This window comes from Caloenas nicobarica, chromosome 1, assembly GCF_036013445.1.
Source record: "Caloenas nicobarica isolate bCalNic1 chromosome 1, bCalNic1.hap1, whole genome shotgun sequence".
Classification (NCBI taxonomy): Eukaryota; Metazoa; Chordata; class Aves; order Columbiformes; family Columbidae; genus Caloenas; species Caloenas nicobarica.
The window spans coordinates 132,213,172-132,234,474 of NC_088245.1; the positions used below are offsets into that span (position 1 = coordinate 132,213,172).

Genomic DNA, 21,303 nt, shown 5'->3' on the forward strand with positions numbered 1-21,303 from the left:
TCTGAGTGTGATGCTATGTCACATCAAATACTTTTGGGAAAATGAGGACTGTGTTCAATATTAGACATAAAATATGTGTTCTATTTGTCAGTTTTGATCTTAGGACTTTTTTCTGCTTCTGTTCCCAGCTGTAAATTTGAGGCAATTGATTACCCTAGTTGTACAGAAGTGTGATAAAAATAAATATTTAAATATTTGCCAAGTTCTCAGATTCTATGTGGAAGAAACATAAAAACACCTATGAAGTAATTATTTTCATCCTGTGTTCTGAGAGAATGCATCAAATAAGACCTGAGTAATACAGATCATTCATAGCTACCATTCATAATTCCTATTCTACTGAAGGAGTCAGGAATCTTCTTCTAAGGCTAAATCCTGCCCATAATGCCACAGTTTTCAGGAAGCAAAATATTATGATGTTTCTCATTGTATGATGAAAATTGGGAAATCCAAATGCACCCCTTTTAGCATTTCTCAAAACACCTTCCCGAGGTTCAGGGGATTTTCCACTTTGAACTAGTTTGAACCAAGATAGCTATTCAGAGGAAGGAAGAGAATTTCTACTCTTTTATTTCTAATACATTTTATCCTTGAGCTTGTGACAAAATAATTAATGAAATAAGTGTATCCATAATTTTCTAACTACTAAACACATGAAAACTCTGAAGAAATGACAGGATCCGTAGGAGAAGACGACAGTGTATGTTGTCTACCTTGATTTTAGCAAGGCTTCAGTTACTGCCTCCAATGACATTCTTTGTATCTAGGCTGGGATGTTACTGTTGTCTTGGATGTGTGTACTACTCAATGGGTGAAAAAGTGGTTGGCCCATTGATTTGGTTGAAGGGACACTCTACCTGGTGGTTGGTTACAAGCAGACTTCTTCAGGATTCTGTCCTGGCTCCTGTTCTGTTTGATTTTTTAATATCAAAGACCTGGCTGAGGTGGTGGAATGTGCTCTCATTAAGTTGGTTGTTTACACCAAGCTTTGGCTGTATTGAGTATACTTGCGGGGAAGGCCACTATGTAGAGGGGCCTCTGCAGGCTGGAGGAACGGGCCAACAGGTCCCTCATGGGAGGCAGGGAAATTCAGCAAGGACAGATACAAAATCCAGCACCTAAGCTGAGAAGGACCTGGGGGTCCTGGCTGACAGTAGGCTAAATGTGAGCCAGTGTGAGTCCAGGCTCCGCTGCTTTCAGGTGACTAAGTCCCAGTTAACTCTCTTCACTAAGTTTTCTCTTTTCACCTAGAGCCCTGTCAGGTCCTTCTCAAATGAAACAGCCACTCGCTGAGGTCACTGACAGAAACGTGTTGTATACTCCTCTGTTATCATTAGCGTTTGTTTCCAGTGTTTGCCTTTGCAAAATGTTTGTCTCACTCAAGGGTGTCTTCTTAAAATAGATAGGAGAAAAGTCAACTTTTGGTGGCAATACTATACACATAGTTTACAGTAGCTTTATAGCACAAGCTTGATCATTTAGCATGCCCTCATTATTGAAAGTGACCAATTTTTCTGTTATCAAAATATTTATTTGTCTATATATTACTGGGCACATATAATACTAGTGTTTATTACTGGTTGTGCTTTTCTCTAGAACTTTTTCATGACATTACAAATAGTGTTATTCTGATGAAGGATACATATAAAGTGTTCTTCTGAAATAAAAATCTTTCATATTTTTTTCAAATAAGGCCAAATATTCACTTTACATTAGTCAGCCAACTATACTGATTCCCCTGAGCTGCATGGAATGGAAAGACATTTCTCTAAAGCACACAGGAGACAGCCAACTCTCTCTTTGTTTCCTGTGCCCTAATTATTCCATTATATTTTGACATCCTTTCTGCTGAAATGACACTGACTTAAAAAACCCCGTATTTCATGCACGCTTTGCTAAGAGTGTTGACTTAGAATATTAAATATTGAACCATTTTTTTGTTATGGGGCAGTTTTTTAGTTCACTTTTGAGTCAGTTTTGAGTCACTAGACTACCATTATGACACAACAGTGTGTAGAAGCTGCAACTTGCAATAAGAAAATATCAACTTGTAAAATCTTTTGTAAGCACAGATGACTGTAAATGATAATTTTGTTCTAGAGTTTTCATTTTTTTCAGCTGTCTTCTGTTCATTTTAAAATATTCAAAATATTGTCAGGTAATATGACTTCAGAAAAGTCTAGACATTGCATATGAGTTCATAAAAAGGATGTCTATGATTTCTGAAGCTTAATTATATTTCCATCTTTGGAAAATAAACAAAGACTAGGTAAAGGTATATTATGCTAATGAATTTAAAAGAGCCACTGACACCTTACAGATATATTAGGCAAGTTCATTTACCAAAATATCATAGCCTGACAACTGTTTAGGGATTCATCAAAAAATATTGGAAAAGACAAAATAGCTCTAAGGACTGAAAATACAAGAGATTAGCTTCAATTTGGTTTGAAACTATACGGCTCAGCCACATTTCCATCTCCCTCTCCACCCTCTCTCCCACTCCCCCCAACTTCTCTTCTTCCTCTTGGCCCACTTGCAGGACTCCTGTTCCAACATTGCCATCTGTGCACCAAGACCACAAATGTGAGGTTACATGAACCCATTCACAGCAATAGCAGCCTCAGAGCCTGGGATAATTCCATCCCACCTCACACATTATTACAATATCGACGCTGCACACATGCAGGTGTCTGAGGCCATGTTTTCTCTTGTCCAAAGTCATGGTCATTGACTGGTCAAGCCAAATCTTATACTCTAAACTACGAAACCTTAGCAGGGCCTTAGTTCTCCAGTTTTAACACCCAGTAAACAGTTGTTCCTCCTGTCTCTGCTATATCTGTGGAGAATGTTGTTTCAGCAGGAGATGCACAGGGCAGTCGATTTCCTAGAGGTGTCAGTCTGAGCAAGGCTTCTCTCCCATTTCCTGCTGCAGGACAGTAAGTTAGGTAGGGATTTTCCATACGACTGTGTTGTAGATTTGGAACACAGTATCTGGGTATCTGTGATGCACATGGTTTGAAGGACAGAATCCCTGCAAAGAGGGGCTTGATGATGCAATGTAAGATGGAGTAAGTACATTCTAGCGTTAGCCTCATTCTGCTTTTCCCTTTTGGGAAAGAATTACTCTGCAGCAGTGTCCTGGTTTTGTTAAAAACAAGTTTCTCTTTTGGTGAATTTCCCTGTCAGCTAAAGTCTTCTTACTAACTGCAGTTTTCCTGAAAGTTGGATGCATGTTTTGGTGGACACAGCAATGGAATGCAAGGTCATTGATAATGATGCATCTCACGAGATGTGCAAGCAGGAGGTGAACTGAAAATTGACCAAGTAAGTATTCCATCCCATTCACCTGATACTTCATATAAAAGTGGGAGATCACGAGGATCTCGTCCCTTTTCCTTATGGCCGACATTGGGAGAGAACCTTGCGAGTTGTCCCTGCGAACTGAGGCCTAGTGACAGACTGAATCCAGTTCCGGTTGGCCGCAGAGTCCAGTCCAGGACTTCGGGTGCCGGCCCTACATCTGCCGGAGCAGCTGCCGGGACTTTCAAGATTGGTTTTGTATATTTTGTATTATTTCCTCTATTTCTATTAGTAGCATTAGTAAAACATTTTTAATTTTTCCAACTCCCTTCTCTCTGTCCTTCTTTCCTTCCCAATCACCTGTCCTTAGTGGGAAGGGGGGAGAGGGAGGGGCTGAAGGGGGAAGTGGGGGGAGAGGGAGTTAACAATACATCTGCCACGGTTTTATTTTCACCCCACAATCAAACCTCGACAAGCAGCTATCAGTATCATGAATGTCATCACAGCCGCAGCCTGGCTTCTTTCTTCCTCCATTTTCATCTCTAATGTCATTTTGAAGCTCGTGAAAATTGCTTCTGGGATACAAGAGAAATGTACCTATAAGTAAGTGTTCATTTACTGGTATGATTCACTGCTGCCTACAGGAAACAGAAGACTGTTTTAACTGTGGCATAAAGTTGACAGTGTATGGAAATTAACCCATGGTGTTTAAATGGCTATGAAGGACCATGGCTGGCTCTGAGCTCTCCATGAAGCCCACACTTCATCGCTTCTCTTGTGATACTGACATATTTGGTCTTTGTGGACCTCTCCAATTCCTCTCTCTCTACAAGCCAGAAGGTAATTGTAATGTAGGTTGGGAGCATGACATTACTCTTTCTCATGCTAAGCAACTGCAAACTGCTCCCAGGAGGATGCCTATTTATTACTGGCTTTGCGCCATGAAAGACTGACCTAATGGGGCAATACGAAGCAGCTGATGTTGGTGTTTCTTCTGGCATGGACAATTAGAGGTGTATTTATTGGCAAAATATTTGTGCCCAAAAGACTACCACAAACAGCTGCCCTGCCTTGATAATTCTGCGGTGTGGAGTTTTTATTTGGCTGCCCTTTCAAAACCACATGTAAAGTTTGCATTTGCATCCATTAAGGGTGCAACTGAGTTTTATTTGAAAACAAAAACCAAACCAAAATAAAACAGTAACTGAAACTCTCAACTGAAACTCTATTTTAATTATTATGTTTTAATTAGCGTTTTCTAATGGTAACATATAAATTATACCTATAATATTACATGTACCAAATAGAAAACATGGTGTACCACTTTTATGGTTTTTTACAGCCTTCAGAAATGGCTAACAAATATGAGGGTCTAGAGGAAAAGATAATATCTGAGAGGATTAATAGCCTCTTCTTTTAACAGAGTCTAACAGCTTTGGCATGTGAAAAAAAAGTGTTAGCCCATTTTCAATGAAGGTTATACAAATGTAGTTACAAGCTCTAGACAAAGAGCAAGATGCATGTAACCAAAATTCAACATAGATAGAAAATTCAATATAAATGTCTATATTTAGACATCTATATTTGGTATCACAAAATACAGAAGTAGATATCTGACTGAATTAACTGTCTGAACTAGTAGTAGTTAGTTGGGAGAAAGTAGCAGAGTCTGGCTATTTAGTCTGGCTGTTTCTTCTATAATTGTCTAAGGTAGAACAGACGAGTGATGTCATAATAGTGCCTAAATCTCTCCACTGAATGCAAAGGGAAGCCCAAGTGAGCAGCTTAGATGTAAATATCTACTGTGCAAATGTTTAAAGACAGTTGAAATGATTCTCATACATTCAGAAACTGAAAAGCAGAAAAGCATCATGCCTCCTTGTTGTAATGCTCAGAGACAGGTGAAATCATTGGAGGACTAGAACACCTAGTTGGTATTATACACCTATTCCTCCTTCCTCCTCACATGCCGATTACATCTGTCTGTCAAATCATCCAGATGTCTGTCTCACAAAACTAAGAAGAACAAAAAGAGGAAATCAATGCACAACCTCCAAATTTTCTTATTATTTAAAGACTCCAAATGTGAAGGGCCATACGCCCCCTCCAACAAACAACAGGTAATTAAAAATACAAAGGTACATAATGACTGCCTTACTTCTAACCTTTATCCCTACAGTGAATGTTAGATGAGCAGTGAAAATCAAGCACCTGGGGCTAGGACACCTGAAGTCCTGAAGTCTATATGCCAAGCAGAGCACTTGGCATATAGCTGTCACCTGTCAAGTCATGAAGAAAACACTGAGATAGGAAAAATCCTAATTATCACCTAGCCAACAGTGCACTCAGGGCAATCAGGGCTGACCTCTTTCCTAAAATTAAGCACTTGAATATCATCTTGAATATCTTCTGCTGAATTTTGATACCTAGGGGAATGTTTGAATGCTATTAGGTAAATGGATAATTCCTTCTTCTTCAAGTATATTATAAAAACAAGAGATGGCTTGCAAGAGATTTTTGTGTTACCTACCCCATCTATCTATCCCAAGTATCTATCCCAGAAACACATATTAGTTCAGAAGTACATAGGTACACAGAGGACCGATTGCACTGAGCACCATGCAAGACTAGTTGGATGGATCCCCGTGTTCTGGTCTCAAGCAGAGTAGAAGCAGGATCTAGATGCTGAGTTGCTCAGACCAGTCAAGATTTGGATGGAAGAGTTGCTTTAAAATTCTACAGACATATAATATAACAAAGAAAATACTTATGGAGTTTAAATGATACCAGACTAAACTCAGAAGAGCTTTTCAATTAATAAATTTTGGAATTAAATTCCTGACTTCACCTAAATCTGACTTCAGCTTCCTATATGAAGCAATTCCGTAAAGTCACTGAAGTTTTACTAGGGAGAAATTCAGCCCTAAGTGGCATGTAATTTGCACCTTTTCTAGAACCAAAATATTATTGCACTATTATTTTCAAGACCAATCTAAAGCTGTATATCACCACTCCATATAACAGTTTGTATTAATCTTTTGAGCAGAAGGTCAGTATTTAATAAACTTGATTCATATCAACTTAATATTAAGCAACTGGATTATTTATGTATTTTTATGGATACATATATAACAGCTCATCTGAGAATATACTGGTTTAGAGAGCAAAGTCTATTTAAATAGTAGTTTCTGTAGAAGAGTTAATCTCTGCAGATCTGCTTTTAAAATATTGATGGCAGAGATGTTAATTTCCGAGTAAAACAATTTGTATTCTTAAAGCAGGCTGCATCTTTTCAAATTCTGGTAGAAACGGGCAGCCAACTTGCACATATCATTAAACTTCAAATTCCCCTGTAAATGACAGCCAAAGCCTCCAGAAAGTTCAATATATTTTCTCTGAGGCTAGTTGATGTAGGAAGATTTTCATGAGACATTTTCTCTTCTTCTATCAGTTCAATGATGTAAACAGTGACTGATTAAGCCTGCACTCCTTTCAGGTTGATATACCTGACTGAAAAAAAAAAAAATCTCACAGCTGGAATTCTTCCTGAAAACTAAAATAGATGACAAAGTAAAAGACCAATCCTCTACAGACACTTAATGAAGACAGGCTTCAAGGGGTTTTCTATTCCAGAGATTACTTTACACCCCAGGACAAGACAAAAACAGCAGATTTCTGCAGCTGAAGATTGCAATCACAGCAGAATAAGGAAAATAACAAAAACATATTACTTGTTAAATCACTTACACTGGTTTTCCTTTGGATTCACAAGTCAAAATTATAGATTGTCCTTCTTCAGGCCATGAATTGGAAGAAATGATTTTAACTAAAGGTGTATCTAGGAAGAAAAAAAATAGACATCTTGTTGATATACACAAAAAAATTTGTTATCTATGAGTGCATTCCTCTCTATTTGCAAAACACTGTAACATAGATTTCATTTACACTTAGAGATGCTTTTATGTGGAGCCTTGTGTGATTTCCATTGTCTTCAGGAAGGCAATAAAAATGACCAATGGAACTAAATCAGTAATTTTTTTATATCCCAAGAAAACACAGATATAAAGCACATGTATATACACAGGAAATAACTTTTCTTTCTGTATTCAATGCAAATACTCCATATGACTCTTCCAAGCTCTGACATCTAACAAGAAAATTAAAAATATTGAGGATGAATAACAAGTATTCTGTGCAATTGTTTCTTTGTCTATTTATAGGTTGATATGATGGAATGCTGCTATTAGAGGAATTAATGCAATAACATACATTTCAATAAGAACACTTTTATTGTTGCAGAAGCTTGAAACTCATAATAAGAAGTCTGCAATGGGCTTTCAGATAAAACATGTTGTTACAGGCATTTTTACAGGATTTTATTGCTGAAATGCAATAATGCTGCCCCTAAAACAGAACACTCTTTTTTTAAACCAAAGTTACGAAGAGAATGTTTTAAATATCTGCAAAAAAATACTATATAAATGTCCCTAATCTGTCCTAAAAATTTTTAAAATATTTTTCCTACACATCGGAATTAACTTTATAGCTTTGATTGCAAAAACATACGCAATATAGCTACTGTGAATTCATGCAGAATAAAAAAAAATCACAGTAGATCTTTAACTTTAAAAAAAAAATTGCCAGCTGGCTTGCAAGGGTATTTCAGACTCAATAGGAAAATATAAATTCTTGTTTCCTCCACAGTTTCCTAATACAAAACACACATCTTCATCTATGGCACAAGAAATACTTTAACCTGCAAACCTAGGGTATCTAAGTTTTGTGTCACCCAATTTGCAATTCCTGTTTTCATTAGCAGTGAGGTAGCAGTGACACCACTGATATCCTCTTATCAAGCAAATGTGAAAGAGCATGACAGTATGTCCCTACAAAATCAAATGGAAAAAAATGATACGCTGTAATGATATAATTTCTTATTGAGATGCTAATAGTCCTGTTGAACACTAAATGGCAATTAAAAATGTCAGAAGCATTTTCCTAACTTCGATTTTTATTTTTGGCATATCATAATGTAACAGCATGGCACAAGACAAGAAAAAGGGAAAGCTTAGTGTAGACTTGTCATAATTCCACCGAAAACATCGTCAGCATCATTTAGCTTTCAGTACAGCTGCACTAACCTTACACCAGTAGCAAATCTGTTCCACAAGTTCATATTTTTAAGGACCCTGCAAACCATTATGCAGGTGACTAATCCTTTGGAGGTCGTGCTGGCATTTGCTTCATTTTTAGCACATGCTTAAGGCACTGACCTAAAGTGCCTTAATAAATCAAGGCATCAAGTACTTCTGTGATTTCAGTGGTGCTATTGAAGATGAATAAATTACTCTCTTGACTATACACTGAACCAGAGGAACAAATTAGTATCAGTTAGGACCACATGAAGAATTTAACTGAGGGAGGGAAACAACTAATGCAATGAGATCAAGAGGTTTCCAGAGAAATACGAAAAAGAGCTAAACTTTGGTGGAAGTAATCTTGATAGCCACAGGTGAAGAAAGAAATTAAAGGCCCATCTAGCTAGCATTACTGGCTTAAATATTTAAGAAATTATCAGCATTTTATGCATTACTGTAAATGACCCACATAAAATAGAAGAGGGGACTTCAGACAATTAACCTTTCATTTGCATGGATCAGTGCAGTGCTGTTGCCCCCAATGTGAAGTTCCCATTCCTACTTTATTTAATGCCCCAGACAGCTCTCTGTTCTCTATGCACTTCTAAGCAGAGCTTATTTACACAGAATAAGAAAGGTTTTATGTTTGTGTTTCACTCTCTAATGCACAATAAAGCAGTGTAGGAAATACATCCATGTGGTTTTCCGTACTAATCGACTTGTACAGTAACTACTTGTTTCTTTAAAACAGGAAACACAGGGATTAATTGAATATATAGTTTTTAGTGAAGCTTACAATTGACTATTTTTGTATTTCATTATCAGTCCTTTTTTAAAAAAACTAGTTGATATTGTATTTTGGATGCTTCACTCTCAGTGTTATTGCTTCTACTTTATTTTCTTGCTGTGCTTGATTTCTGTCCAGAATTAAAGTGTGCACTTATAAGGGGAAAAATATTAAGACAAACTTGTCCTTTGCTTTCACATTGACATCAATATTTAAAATGAGAAGACAGTTTTGGAATAATTCCATCAAAACTAACCTAAATATGTTATTTTAACAAAGATAATAAAACCCTGTTGATGGAGGCTTTTCCAGAACACAAAAATGCTGTTACAAAATACTACCTCCTGCTAGGACCATTCATTTTAGAAGAATTTGACAAGTATAAATGTACTCTATCAATACTGTGAGCTTTAACCTGTCGCATTCAGAAGTACAAATCCTAACAACTGGAACATCACCTTATCTTCAGCAAGCAACACCACCACTAGAAAACAAAGTCTAAAGAAAGAAAAACATATCAAGAATAGTAATACAGTTAGAGAGATTGATTTATTTTCAGATATGCTCATCAGCTTGTTATAAGTAATGCAGATATGTCAAAAAAATCTCTACTTTTACAACTAAAACAAATGAACTGAGTACGATCAGGGGGTTTATTGTGTGTCAGATGTTCTGGTAATTCTCCTCTAAAGTCAGTAGAAGTATGCCAATTTACATCAGTTAAACCTAACAGAACTTAAATTATTTGCATCTGTTACAGGATTTGGCCCAGTACTTTCATGGTAATAAAATATTGTAGATCAGTATTTCAAGCAGAATTCTTATGAACAAAGTCCTGGTGACTAAAATTTCTTCACAATATCTACAAATATGCCCTTATCTTTAGCTCTAAGAACATTATGGAGGAGATAAATATTCCAAAAGGAACGAGCATTGGGAAAATTGAATTTAAAAACAAAACAAAACAAACCCAACAAACCAACAAAAACCAAGACGTCAGTGGCTTATGTAAGCATAGGTAATAGAGCAAGCCTTCACAGTAACATAGTAAAACACACTGGTTTCAATACCCAGTGACTTATGTATTTCCATGCATCTCTAAGAGCGTGAGAAATGTTTGGCCCTACACTCTTCAGCTGGAGTAGTGAGGTAGTTATGAGCTGCAACTGATTGCAGATAGCGGCAATCTGAACTGAGATTCAAACACGTCTTCAGACACATAGCAAGACATCTTTAACCCCCACGTGCCAGGAATCTGCCTTTTTTGCCGGAAATAACAACTTAGCAGTAGTTACAGAAAAAAACTACGGCATGATTTGGTTTGATTTGTTTTTTTCATATATCCTTTCCAGTTTCAGCAAAGCAAAGGCAAAAGTTCCACTGAGTAATTCTGTTTCATCCAGCTTTCTAGGATTTGGGTACACGTCATTGCACAAGACCAGGGAAGCCATTTCAAAGCTTTGGGATGATTTCTCTATTTTTGATCAGGCAATATCATCTTTATTCAGCGACACACAAAATCAGTGAATGCGTGTGGAAAATTGATTTTAGTTGACACTGGTAATGAATGTTATCTGATATAAGAAGTAATTAAACACTTCAGCACATGATTTTTGTTGTACTCTTAGCAATAACTAATGACAACATTAATACCTTGTGGAACTGCTTTACTGATTGATTTAATCTCTTTGAAGCTATTTCAAAATAAACATGGTTCTTATCAGTCACCAGATCATCGCCGTTAATCAGATCCTCAATGCTAAAAGGATTGGGGTTTTCTTTGCTTTTTTTTTTTTTTCAAAATGAACTTACTGTTTTTACATTGCATGAAGTAAGGAGGATTTCATTATGTATTTATATTATCTCCAAGCCCTTATAAGGTTACATGCAGCATTAAATTTCTTCATATAAATTTCTTCACATAAATTTCCTCATATAAAGTAGTCATAAGGAAGCTGCTGCAAGATTCCCATATGATATGTTAAACTATATGTATAAACCCCTGACAACGACAGTGTAAAAGCAGAAACTGAATTAATAAAAGTAACAAATTAGCTTAAGATCATAAAGCAGGTCACCAACAGAATAAGAAAATTAATCACTGTTAGCTGCTTCTCAGTGACAAGATCTTAAAAAGTAACTTGGCCTCTTTTTCCTATGTAACTTCAGAAGTCCTCCACCCCTTAGCTCCTTAGCATGCTGGATTACCCCAAGCTGCTGGTTGAGCAATTAAATCAAAGTATGACCCCTATGTATCCTATAACATTAATCAGCAAAAGGTGTGTGGGAATAACCAGAATCATGGGGAAAAAAAAAGTGAGATAAAAGGATAAAATTATGATGATGTTATGACAGCACCATGTTATTTTGTCAAATAATCTCTCCTTAATGTAATCGTCTTCAGTTAATGTAACTACAATCCTAGAAACAGAAAATAAGATTACGTCTTTTCTTGGGCAGATATTTGGGTGAGTGGAGTACATACATTGAGACTTTTAAAATATTACTATTGCCAGTAGTATATTATTCAAGAGTAGAAAGATTAGTGATTTCAAACAGTGGTGGAAATGCACCTATTCAAAGATCCATGCATCAGTCTTTACTGCAGATAACTGATATATATATGTTTATCTGTAAAATAAACACTAGTTGCCACTAGATTTCTCTGCACAATTTGTTTAAAGTAAATCTCTATGTTGCTCGAATCTTAGCCTTCATTGGGCTTCCAGTGAAAGGAGGATTAACAGAAAAAGTCTTATTGGTTCTCCCCTGCAGAATCTTAGAAAGGAATATTACATCAGATGTAGAGATCCAAGTCAGGGCTCCTAATTTTCAAGTTCTCTGCTGAATTATAGATATTTTTTTAAAAATAACTGCAATAACTTACTAGGAAATTTAAACTCAGCCCCCAAATATCTTTGAATCTGGCTAAAGATTCAGGAAGCAGAATGGAACAAGAACACCTCCTTCTTCTCACTTACAGGAATAGCGTTATTAAGCCCTGAAGAAGGGTCCTGTAATACAGCATTCTACATTCTAGAGGCCGGCTAAACCCCCGAGTCTTAGGAAGACATTTCTATGCTTCCTTACTTACAGGTAATTTGATTTTTATGAGAACTAGTAATCAGCCCACCAACACTAGTTCTTCAGACAAGTTATTAGAGCCCATAAAGCGATTTATGAGTAAAAGAGGTTCCTTTACTGAGTACTGAAATATTCACACTAAGTAGATCAGATCCAGCAAAATACTTATTTGACAGTAATGCAGTGATTAGAACATTCAGACCCTTGGAATCTGGGGATTAAGGGTTTGGTCTGATTCAAAGAGTGCGAGAACTTATGTGCTGACCTTCCATAAAATAGTAGAGGTCTACCAGGTATTTTAAGGTCTCCCACTCAGGTTTTGAAATAAAATTTCACTTTAAATCTGAAAGAGTTTTTTTTTCCTATCTATGTCCTAGTTTGGATAAATCAGGATTTTCTGAATACTAAAACCAACAGGTATTATTATAGAAAATCCTTAACCCATTCCACATTAGGAATTAGAATCCCACAAGTAACTCAGTACTGTGCAAATTGTCCCTATTTACATTCAGTGACAACATAACATACAGTATATTGTTCATCTTATCTACATTTAAAAAAGGTTTCTAAAGCCAGATTAGGATATTTATAAAAAGAAAAAACCCATAAAACTTTAATATTCCCTACACATTTCCTAGGATGTTTAATTGAAAGTTCTGTCAACACTTAGCATTGAGTGCCTTTGATACACCCATTCTTGGGCTTTACACGTAAAAAAATTACTGAAATGTTTTCAATGCCCTTTGAGAGGGTGCAAAATGTTCGGATGTTCTCTTTGTACCTGCGTACCATGTTTTTGTCATAAGCAAAACAGTCCATTAATACATATAAAACAAGTTATTTGCTGTTTAAGTAACGATTAATCTCAACTTATAGTTTTACGAAGGTTAGTTCACATCAGTCTAAGGAAATGAGTGACAGTGGCGAGAAGAAATCACATTTCTGTTGTTTTCCACTGTTGTCCCATCATCATAGAATGTATGCTTTCTAGTCTGTAGGATATTAAAAGATCTGGCACAGAAAAATTTTCACATTTGGTGACAATAAGCTTCAATATATAGAAAGTATATAGCGAAAGATTAATCTCTTTAATTCCTTAGTTTACGAATCTTTGGGATTCAAAAAGAAAAATCCATTGGTGAGGTTCTTTCCTCTATGCGTGGCACACATCAGTGTGATATATACTGTCTAAATCTCTTTTTCTTAAAACATGAGGGATTCTGTGGTTTTTTATTTTTTCACGATGTCCTGTTCAGTCTTCCATCTTCGAACTAGAACCAAAAGAGCTATACTTAGTGAAAACAGTAGAAATGCAGGCACAGCTGCCCAAATGTTTGCCTGTTATGAAAAAAAAAATGTATACCTCTTTACAATATGACAATAAATATTATTAAACCTTCAAAAAAACGCCCTCTCATCTGATAGATTTCCATCCAACCAAACTGTCAGGTGTCTATTTCAAAATCAGGGCCAATACAATCTTGTCCCTCATCATGTTCTAAATAATTGAAAACAACTCATTAACATCATTTGACCCTAGGCCTCCTCTGGAATACTTTGATGCATGTTTTCTTTGAAGGTGATTCTCTCTCGCTAGTTCATGTCATGAACATCTCTTCACTTGCAGTAAGAAGCTGAATTTGTTGTAACGAAGCCTGTGATCCTTGTTGGACCTACTGTTTGAGTGCAAATTATGCTAACACTAATAGGAAAGACACCAGTAAAGGCAGGGCTGAATACAACATTTGCTGGGTTTGCCAGAGGAAGCAAGTGCTCATAATACATCAGGGTACGCTACAAGTGTTATTCAAATCTCTCCTTCTAAAAACATGGGTGCGGCCTTCTTATTTCATCTTTTAGGATGATGACCAGATGTTTTTAATTACCTTTTGTTTTCTTCTATACACAATGATTTAAAAAGCCTTAAAAGTACAACTAGTAAGAAAAGACTTTGTTTAACAATGTAATTCTGCATTGGATCTAGTAATATGAAATACGCCATTGGATCCAATAAGGAAGAGAGCTATGCTTGTGCCTTATTAACTACTTATCAGTTTGGAAAACACTTACTCGAGCTCCAGGCAGCCCACAGAACAAAATACATAGACCCTACCTAAGGTACAACATCCATGTCATGGCTGCCAGATGATTTGGCAGAAGCACTGGAATGAGGTCTCTCTCCTTCTCTAGAGGAAATTTTGTTGGGATTTCTTGGAATAACAGAAGGATTGTCATCTTCTCAGCAAGCAGGTTGTGCCTTGTTGCAATATACAAAATCCTGCTTTGGTTGGTTGATGAGGCTCACTGCACTCTTTTATTGCCATAACCCGCTGCATCATTTCTACAAGATTCTCAAGAGCAAGGGATCATAATGTTAATATCTTCCCCAGCTAAACAGGTAGATATCTCTCACGGAGGGTTGTCATTTCAAGCTGTCTGCATAGCCAGCAATTGCCACTGCCCAGGAAAACTCGCAGATTTTCCTTTGTCCCCCAAAGTTATAGAAGTGTATTAGCCCCCCGGTTCCTGCTGTTGCCCGCTGACTGTTCCCAAATTACTCTAAGTTCTCACACAATCACGTGCTCGTGTGCAGCAGCATCTCCTGCCTGGATCTACAATACTCAAGTCTACTCTGCCATTTAGAATTGATTTATTTACCTTAATGTTTAACTTTTTGCACACTGACCACCCTCTCCACTTTGTACCAGAGTTCAAATTAGTCTGATCTATTCATTACAACACACTTTTGTTCTTACAGGTTTAGCTAAATTATGAGCTACCAATAGCACATCTACTTCGTAGTTATATTTTACGACCACAAACCTTCTGAATATTGAAAAGCTTCCATAAATTTCTCTGATATTTTATTGTGGAAGCTAACAGCAACATTTCTGGTGCTATCATTTTAAAAAATGTTATAAAAATCTAACAGTCCGATAATAAAAGATTATTGCTACCTGGTAATAAATGACTGCCAGATGATAAGATTTTTAAAGTATTTCCTGAGAGACTAATTCATTTATTTTCTACCTGTTTTTGTATGCTTTTTCAAAAAGCACGTTTGTGAAATCTATTTATGTCACAGCCTTCTACATTTTTCATCATGCTTTTTCTGTCTTATTTCCTTGGAACCTTTCCATCACTTCCAGATGCACAGATAAAATAAGCAGATACCTCTGAAAATGATGATGTATCTACTTTCCAGATTAATTAGCACTGGAGTAAGCATAGGACAGTTTAAGGTTTGTGGTTTTTTTTTTTCCAGAAGCCACGAGAAAATCATAAGTTTCATATATGGATAGCAATTACAAAACTCCTCAAAATTTCTATATTCCCACAGAATTTTATACCTATTTCTTAAAAAAAAATACAGTAATTAAGCTTAGGAAAAAAGTCTAGAGGAGTACTCTAATCAGCTCTGTGAAAGTGCTCACCATTTTTAATAGCTTTTACACTTACCAGCTGCATGCATTCTACAGCTGTGAATCAGCATTCCCCCAAATTGGGCTTCTTTTGTAAATGACAAGTAGCATGGCTTCTGCCTGTACCCTATTGCTTTGAATAAGCAATTGCAAAGCAAGTCTGTATCGGTAAACTTCATCAAATAAGCCTGAGAGATACAGTAAGTTTGATGATCTGCTTCAGAGTATAACAAATGACTCACTTTTTAAACACATGAGATAAAAAGCTCAGTATTATGTATCTGACAAATTATTTTATTAGTAGTATTTGTGGGTGAGACAATCTAGATCAAATGATTGTGTCATGGCAATGGTATTTCATTTCAATAAATATATTCAACGATACTGTAAAATTAAGCTTTATAATATTTTTAAATATTTAGCTTTGATACAAGTAAATACTTGGTACCATATCCACATGGGTATTCCTATACCTTCTTTTTACATTCATTTAAAAGCTACTTTATAGTCAAGCAGGACAAGAAACAGCATATGGTCCCTTTGTCTTCTGAGATTCTTTGATGACTATTATGTCATCCTTTATCTCATCTCTTTTAATTTAGTTTAAAATTATGTTTGTTGAAGAACAAAGTGATAACAGTTTGTACCAGAACAGCGTAAAAACACTCTCCTGGAAGCAAAACAACAAGCCAAATGCCAATGTGGGGGAAAAGAAAGCTTGATCAGTGAAATACTCCCTCCTGATGCTCATAATTCATTAGTGCCTGAATTCAAGCACCAACCTTGCAGGAAACCCTTTAAGTTACTAATTCTGTGAACACTTATTATCTGGTACTTTGTTAAAAAATATTCATAGTACCTGTTTCACCATCTCACCTGGCAGTCATATCAGACTCCTTCACCACAATAGCTAAAAAGAATAAAAGTAATTAAAATGTGATAGTACATAATGTCTGGCTTGGGGTTTTGGGAAGGTGAAAGGGAAGATGGAGGTACACTACCAAAGCTCCACAGTTCTTCTCTACTCCACTTAAAATGTGTTAAAACCTTACCCTTCCTTTGTCGTGTAATGTGTATGTTGATCATTCTTACCTACTTTGTGCTTGGTCTTAAGACTGTGAGACATAAACGTGAGCATAGCTTTAGATATATTGGTAGACCCCGCTGAATTAACTGGTAGACAGTGGCACTGTCACCACAGTTTGAGATGTGTGCCACTTCATGAAGATGTAATAGAAAGCTCCAGTAGCACTGCCTGTGTAAATAAAGCCATTCCTCTTTACATGCTTTTGCAGAATGGGTCACTGGTGTCTTAGTTAACCATTAGGCCCCATATATAAATGAATGGTATGGTGGAAATAATATTTTCTTTGGCAACTCAATTCTGTTTTCTTCAGTAGAAGCAAGTGATGAAGCTTTGTTATACAGCCTTCCTCTTGTTTAATTATTTCTACCCTGCTACTGTTTCAAACAAAACAATCTCCATTTTGCCAGTCTCTGTAGATACGTAAACCTCTCTGTTCCATTTAACATCTCCATTGCCTTACACTGTGCTCTTTCCAACTTATTTATATTTTATCTAATTTTTGCCATGTCACCTGGGAGGAGTGTTGAAAAAAAAGCAAGAGAAAAAACACCTTTCTGCCTAAATCACATGTTATCAAGAAATACCTAATTCTGAGTCAGCATGTGACCTTTCAATGTAACTTCATCTTATGCATCCTCAGTTTCTTTTGCTTAAGACCTTCGGTGTTCTGTTATGTCTGACTTAAATTATCTTGAATATGGCTTCAGAATTGCAACACATCCAAAACTGCAGAAGGAGTAAATAAGAGTTCTGTAAGCTCAGCAGACCCAAATACCCCTTCAAGACTTTCTCTGACATTCTTATCACATATTGGGCACTATAGAAGTTTAATCTATGTAAAAATATCTAAGCAATAGTACAGGGACATGAAAATTTTACTCATTTCTTATAAATATACACTACACCCTCATCAAGGACAAACCTCTATTCCTTGGGAGGTTTTACTAACAATTTCTATATATGTTTTCCTCCAAAATATCTCACCTGTTTTCTAGTCTTTAGTTTTTGAAATAAACATCCCCCAAAACTGTTCCATAGGGAAGCTCTATCCTTCTGTCATTAGGTTCACTGGCTGAAGGTGACCAGAGTTGTAAACTGGGGCGTGAGCTATACATATTCTGTAATTTTCAGTCATCTTCCAAGTTAATCCCATTTGAAATAACACCAAATCTACACTAGGAAAAAATGAAAAAGACATTTGAAGCCTATTTTTGAAAGCAGCATGGAGCTTCATAGATCTTAGTCACATACTTGAAAAATTCTTGCTCCAGTTGGGACCTGATGTCAAACTTTTCAGACACTGGACTGTCATTCAGCCACACAGTCTTTATTGTCCTGTTAGTGCTACCCATCTTAAGTAGTTCTAACAAATATATTTAAAAACTTGCTTTCTAGTTCTTCTGTAAATCAACCTTCCACTATATATCTCTAAAAATGTTAATCTAATCTATTCACATTATATCCATGTATCACAGAATCACAGAATGGTTGGGGTTGGAAGGGACCTCTTGAGATCATCTACTCCAACCCACCTTCTAAAGCAGGTTCACTAAAGCAGATTGCACAGGAATGTGTCCAGGCAGGTTTTGAATGTTTCCAGAGAAGGAGACTCCACAACCTCTCTGGGCAGCCTGTTCCAGTGTTCTGACACCCTCAAAGTAAAGCAGTTTTTCCTCATATTCAGATGGAACCTCTTATGTTTCAGTCTGTGCCTGTTGCCCCTCATCCTATTGTTGGGCACCACTGAAAGGAGTCTGGTCCCATCTTCTTGACACCCACCCTTGAGATATTTATAAGCATTGATGAGATCCCCTCTCAGCCTTCTCTTCTCCAGGCTGAACAGACCCAGCCCTCTCAGTCTCTCCTCATAAGAAAGATGCTTCAGACCCTTCTTGGCCACAAGGGCACATTGCTGACTCATGGTGAACCTGCTGTCCATCAGAACTCCCAAGTCCTTCTCTGCAGTGCTGCTTTCCAGCAGGTCTGCCCCTAATCTGTACTGGAGTTGTTCCTCCCCAAGTGCAGGACTCTACATTTGCCCCTGTTGAATTTCATCAGGTTCTTCTCTGCCCAGTCCTCCAGCCTGTCCAGGTCTCACTGAATGGCAGCACAGACTTCTGGTGTGTCAGCCCTTCCTTCCAGTTTGGTATCATCAGCAAACATTTTGAGGGTGCACTCAGTCTCTTCATCCAGGTCACTGATGAACAGGTTGAACAGAACTGCACCCAGTGCTGACTCCTGGGGGACACCACTAACTAGAGGCCTCCAACTAGACTCTGTATCATTGATCATAACAATCTGAGCTCTGCCATCCACCTATTCTCAATCCATCCCACTGTCCACTCATCCAACCCACGCTTCCTGAGCTTACCTATGAGGATTTTGTGGGACACAGTGTCAAAAGCCTTGCTGAAGTCAAGGTAGACAACACCCACTGCTCTCCCCATGTCTTCCCAGCCAGTCATGCCATTATAGAAGGCTATCAGGTTGGTGAAACATGATTTCCCCTTGGTGAATCCATGTTGACTACTCCTAATAACCTTCTTTTGCTCCACGTGCTTGGAAATGACATCCAGAATGAGTTGTTCCGTCACCTTTCCAGGGATGGAGGTGAGGCTGGCTGGCCTGTAGTTTCCTAGGTCATCTTTCTTGCCTTTTCTGAAGACTGGAGTGACACTGGCTTTCTTCCAGTCCTCAGGTACCTTTCCTGTTCTCCATGACCCTTCAAAGATGATGGAGAGCAGCTTAGCAATAACATCTGCCAGCTCTCTCCACACTCATGGGTGCATCCCATCAGGGCCCATGGGTTTGTGGCTGTCCAGTTTGCCTAAACGATCTCTAACCCGATGCTCCTCAAAGGGGAAGTCTTTTCTCTTTCTCTCTTACCTTCAGAGTTTGGGATTCCTAAGGACTGGTCTTAGCAGTAAAGACAGAAGGAAAGAAGGCATTCAGTAACTCTGCATTCTCTGTCTCCTCCATCACCAGGGCACCCACCTCATTCAGCAGCGGACCTACATTTTCCCTCATCTTACTTTTGCTGCTGATGTACTTGAAGAAGCCCTTCTGGTTGCCCTTGATATCCCTGCCCAGATTTAACTCTAAGTAGAGTTTGGCCTTCCTCACCCCATCTCTGCATACTCTAACAGCCTCCTGGTATTTCTCCCAAGTGGTTAGTTACACAAACATCCTTCTTCCACCTGAGTTTTGACAGGAGATACTTACTTATTCATGCAGGCCTCCTACTCCCGTTACTTGATTTCTTGCTCATATGGATGCAATGGTCTTGAGCTTGGATGAAGTGATTTTTGAATATTAGCCAGCTCTCTTGGACCCCCCTACCTTCTAGAGCCCTAATCCACAGGATTCTTTCAAATAGGACCTTGAAGAGGCCAAAGATCACCCTGCTGAAGTCGATGGTTGTAATCCTACTTATTTTCCTGCTTCCTCCACACAGGATCTTGAACTCCACCATCGCATAGTGACTGCAGCCAAGGCTGTCCCCAGCCTTCACATCTCCAACCAGTCCTTCTTGGTTTGTTAGGACAAGGTCCAGCAGCACACCTCTCCTTTTTGGCTCCTCCACCACCTGTGTCAAGAAGTTGTCATCAATGATCTGTAAGAACCTCCTGGACTGTGCGTGCTTAGCTGTGTTGCCTACTCAGCAGATGTCAGGGTGATTGGAGTCCCCCATGAGAACCAGGGCATGTGATTGTGAGGCTACTTCCAGCTGTCTGTAGAAAGCCTCATTGATTTCTTCTTCCTGATCAGGTGGCCTGTAATAAACAGCTACGACAGTGTCCCCCTTATTCCTTAATTTTTACCCATAAGGACTCAACTCATTCTTCATCTCTCTCCTAAGCAGAGTTCAATACATTCGAGTTGCTCTTTCACATAAAGTGGAGCTCCCCCACCTCACCTTGCTGGTCTGTCTTTCCTAAAAAGTGCATAGCCTTCCATGGCAACTTTCCAGTCACGTGAGCTGTCTCACCATGTCTCTGTAACAGCAAGGAGATCATGGCCCAGGGACGACACACAGATCTCTCATTCTTCCTGTTTGTTGCCCATGCTATGTGCGTTGGTGTACAGACACTTCAGAGGAGTAATTGAGACTGCAGGTTTCCCTTGAAGGGTGCAGAAGTATCCACCATAGCTGTACATACCCTTGAGGTAGTTGGCCTTCTGGTTTTCACCTTGGGAGGCAGCTAAGGAATATTTGTCACTGCTCTGGTTGGTCTGGCTTATTCCCCAGTTGGATGTGACGGCATGAGCATTGCCAATTTAGACCCCACTCCCCAAGCTCTTCAGTTTAAAGCCCACCTTATCAAGCTAGCCAGTCTACTGCCAAAGATTCCCTCGCCTTTTCTGGACAGGTAGATTACATCCCTCCCTAACAGGTTATAATCATAAAAGAATGTCCCATTGTCACAAAAGCCAAAACCCTCACAATGGCACCAGCCTCGAAGCCAGGAGTTGATGTGCTTT

General features: G+C 38.0%; 1 protein-coding gene across 3 annotated transcripts in view; it reads right to left on the reverse strand.

Moving 5' to 3' along the window:
- Nucleotides 1-21,303, reverse strand: part of CADM2 (cell adhesion molecule 2) — a 670,830-nt gene that overhangs the window by 89,481 nt on the left and 560,046 nt on the right. For all 3 annotated transcript variants that reach the window (XM_065635796.1, XM_065635804.1, XM_065635787.1), the window contains one exon: nt 7,051-7,141. In XM_065635796.1, the coding sequence (XP_065491868.1) occupies nt 7,051-7,141 (91 nt within the window). The remainder of the gene's footprint in view (nt 1-7,050; nt 7,142-21,303) is intronic.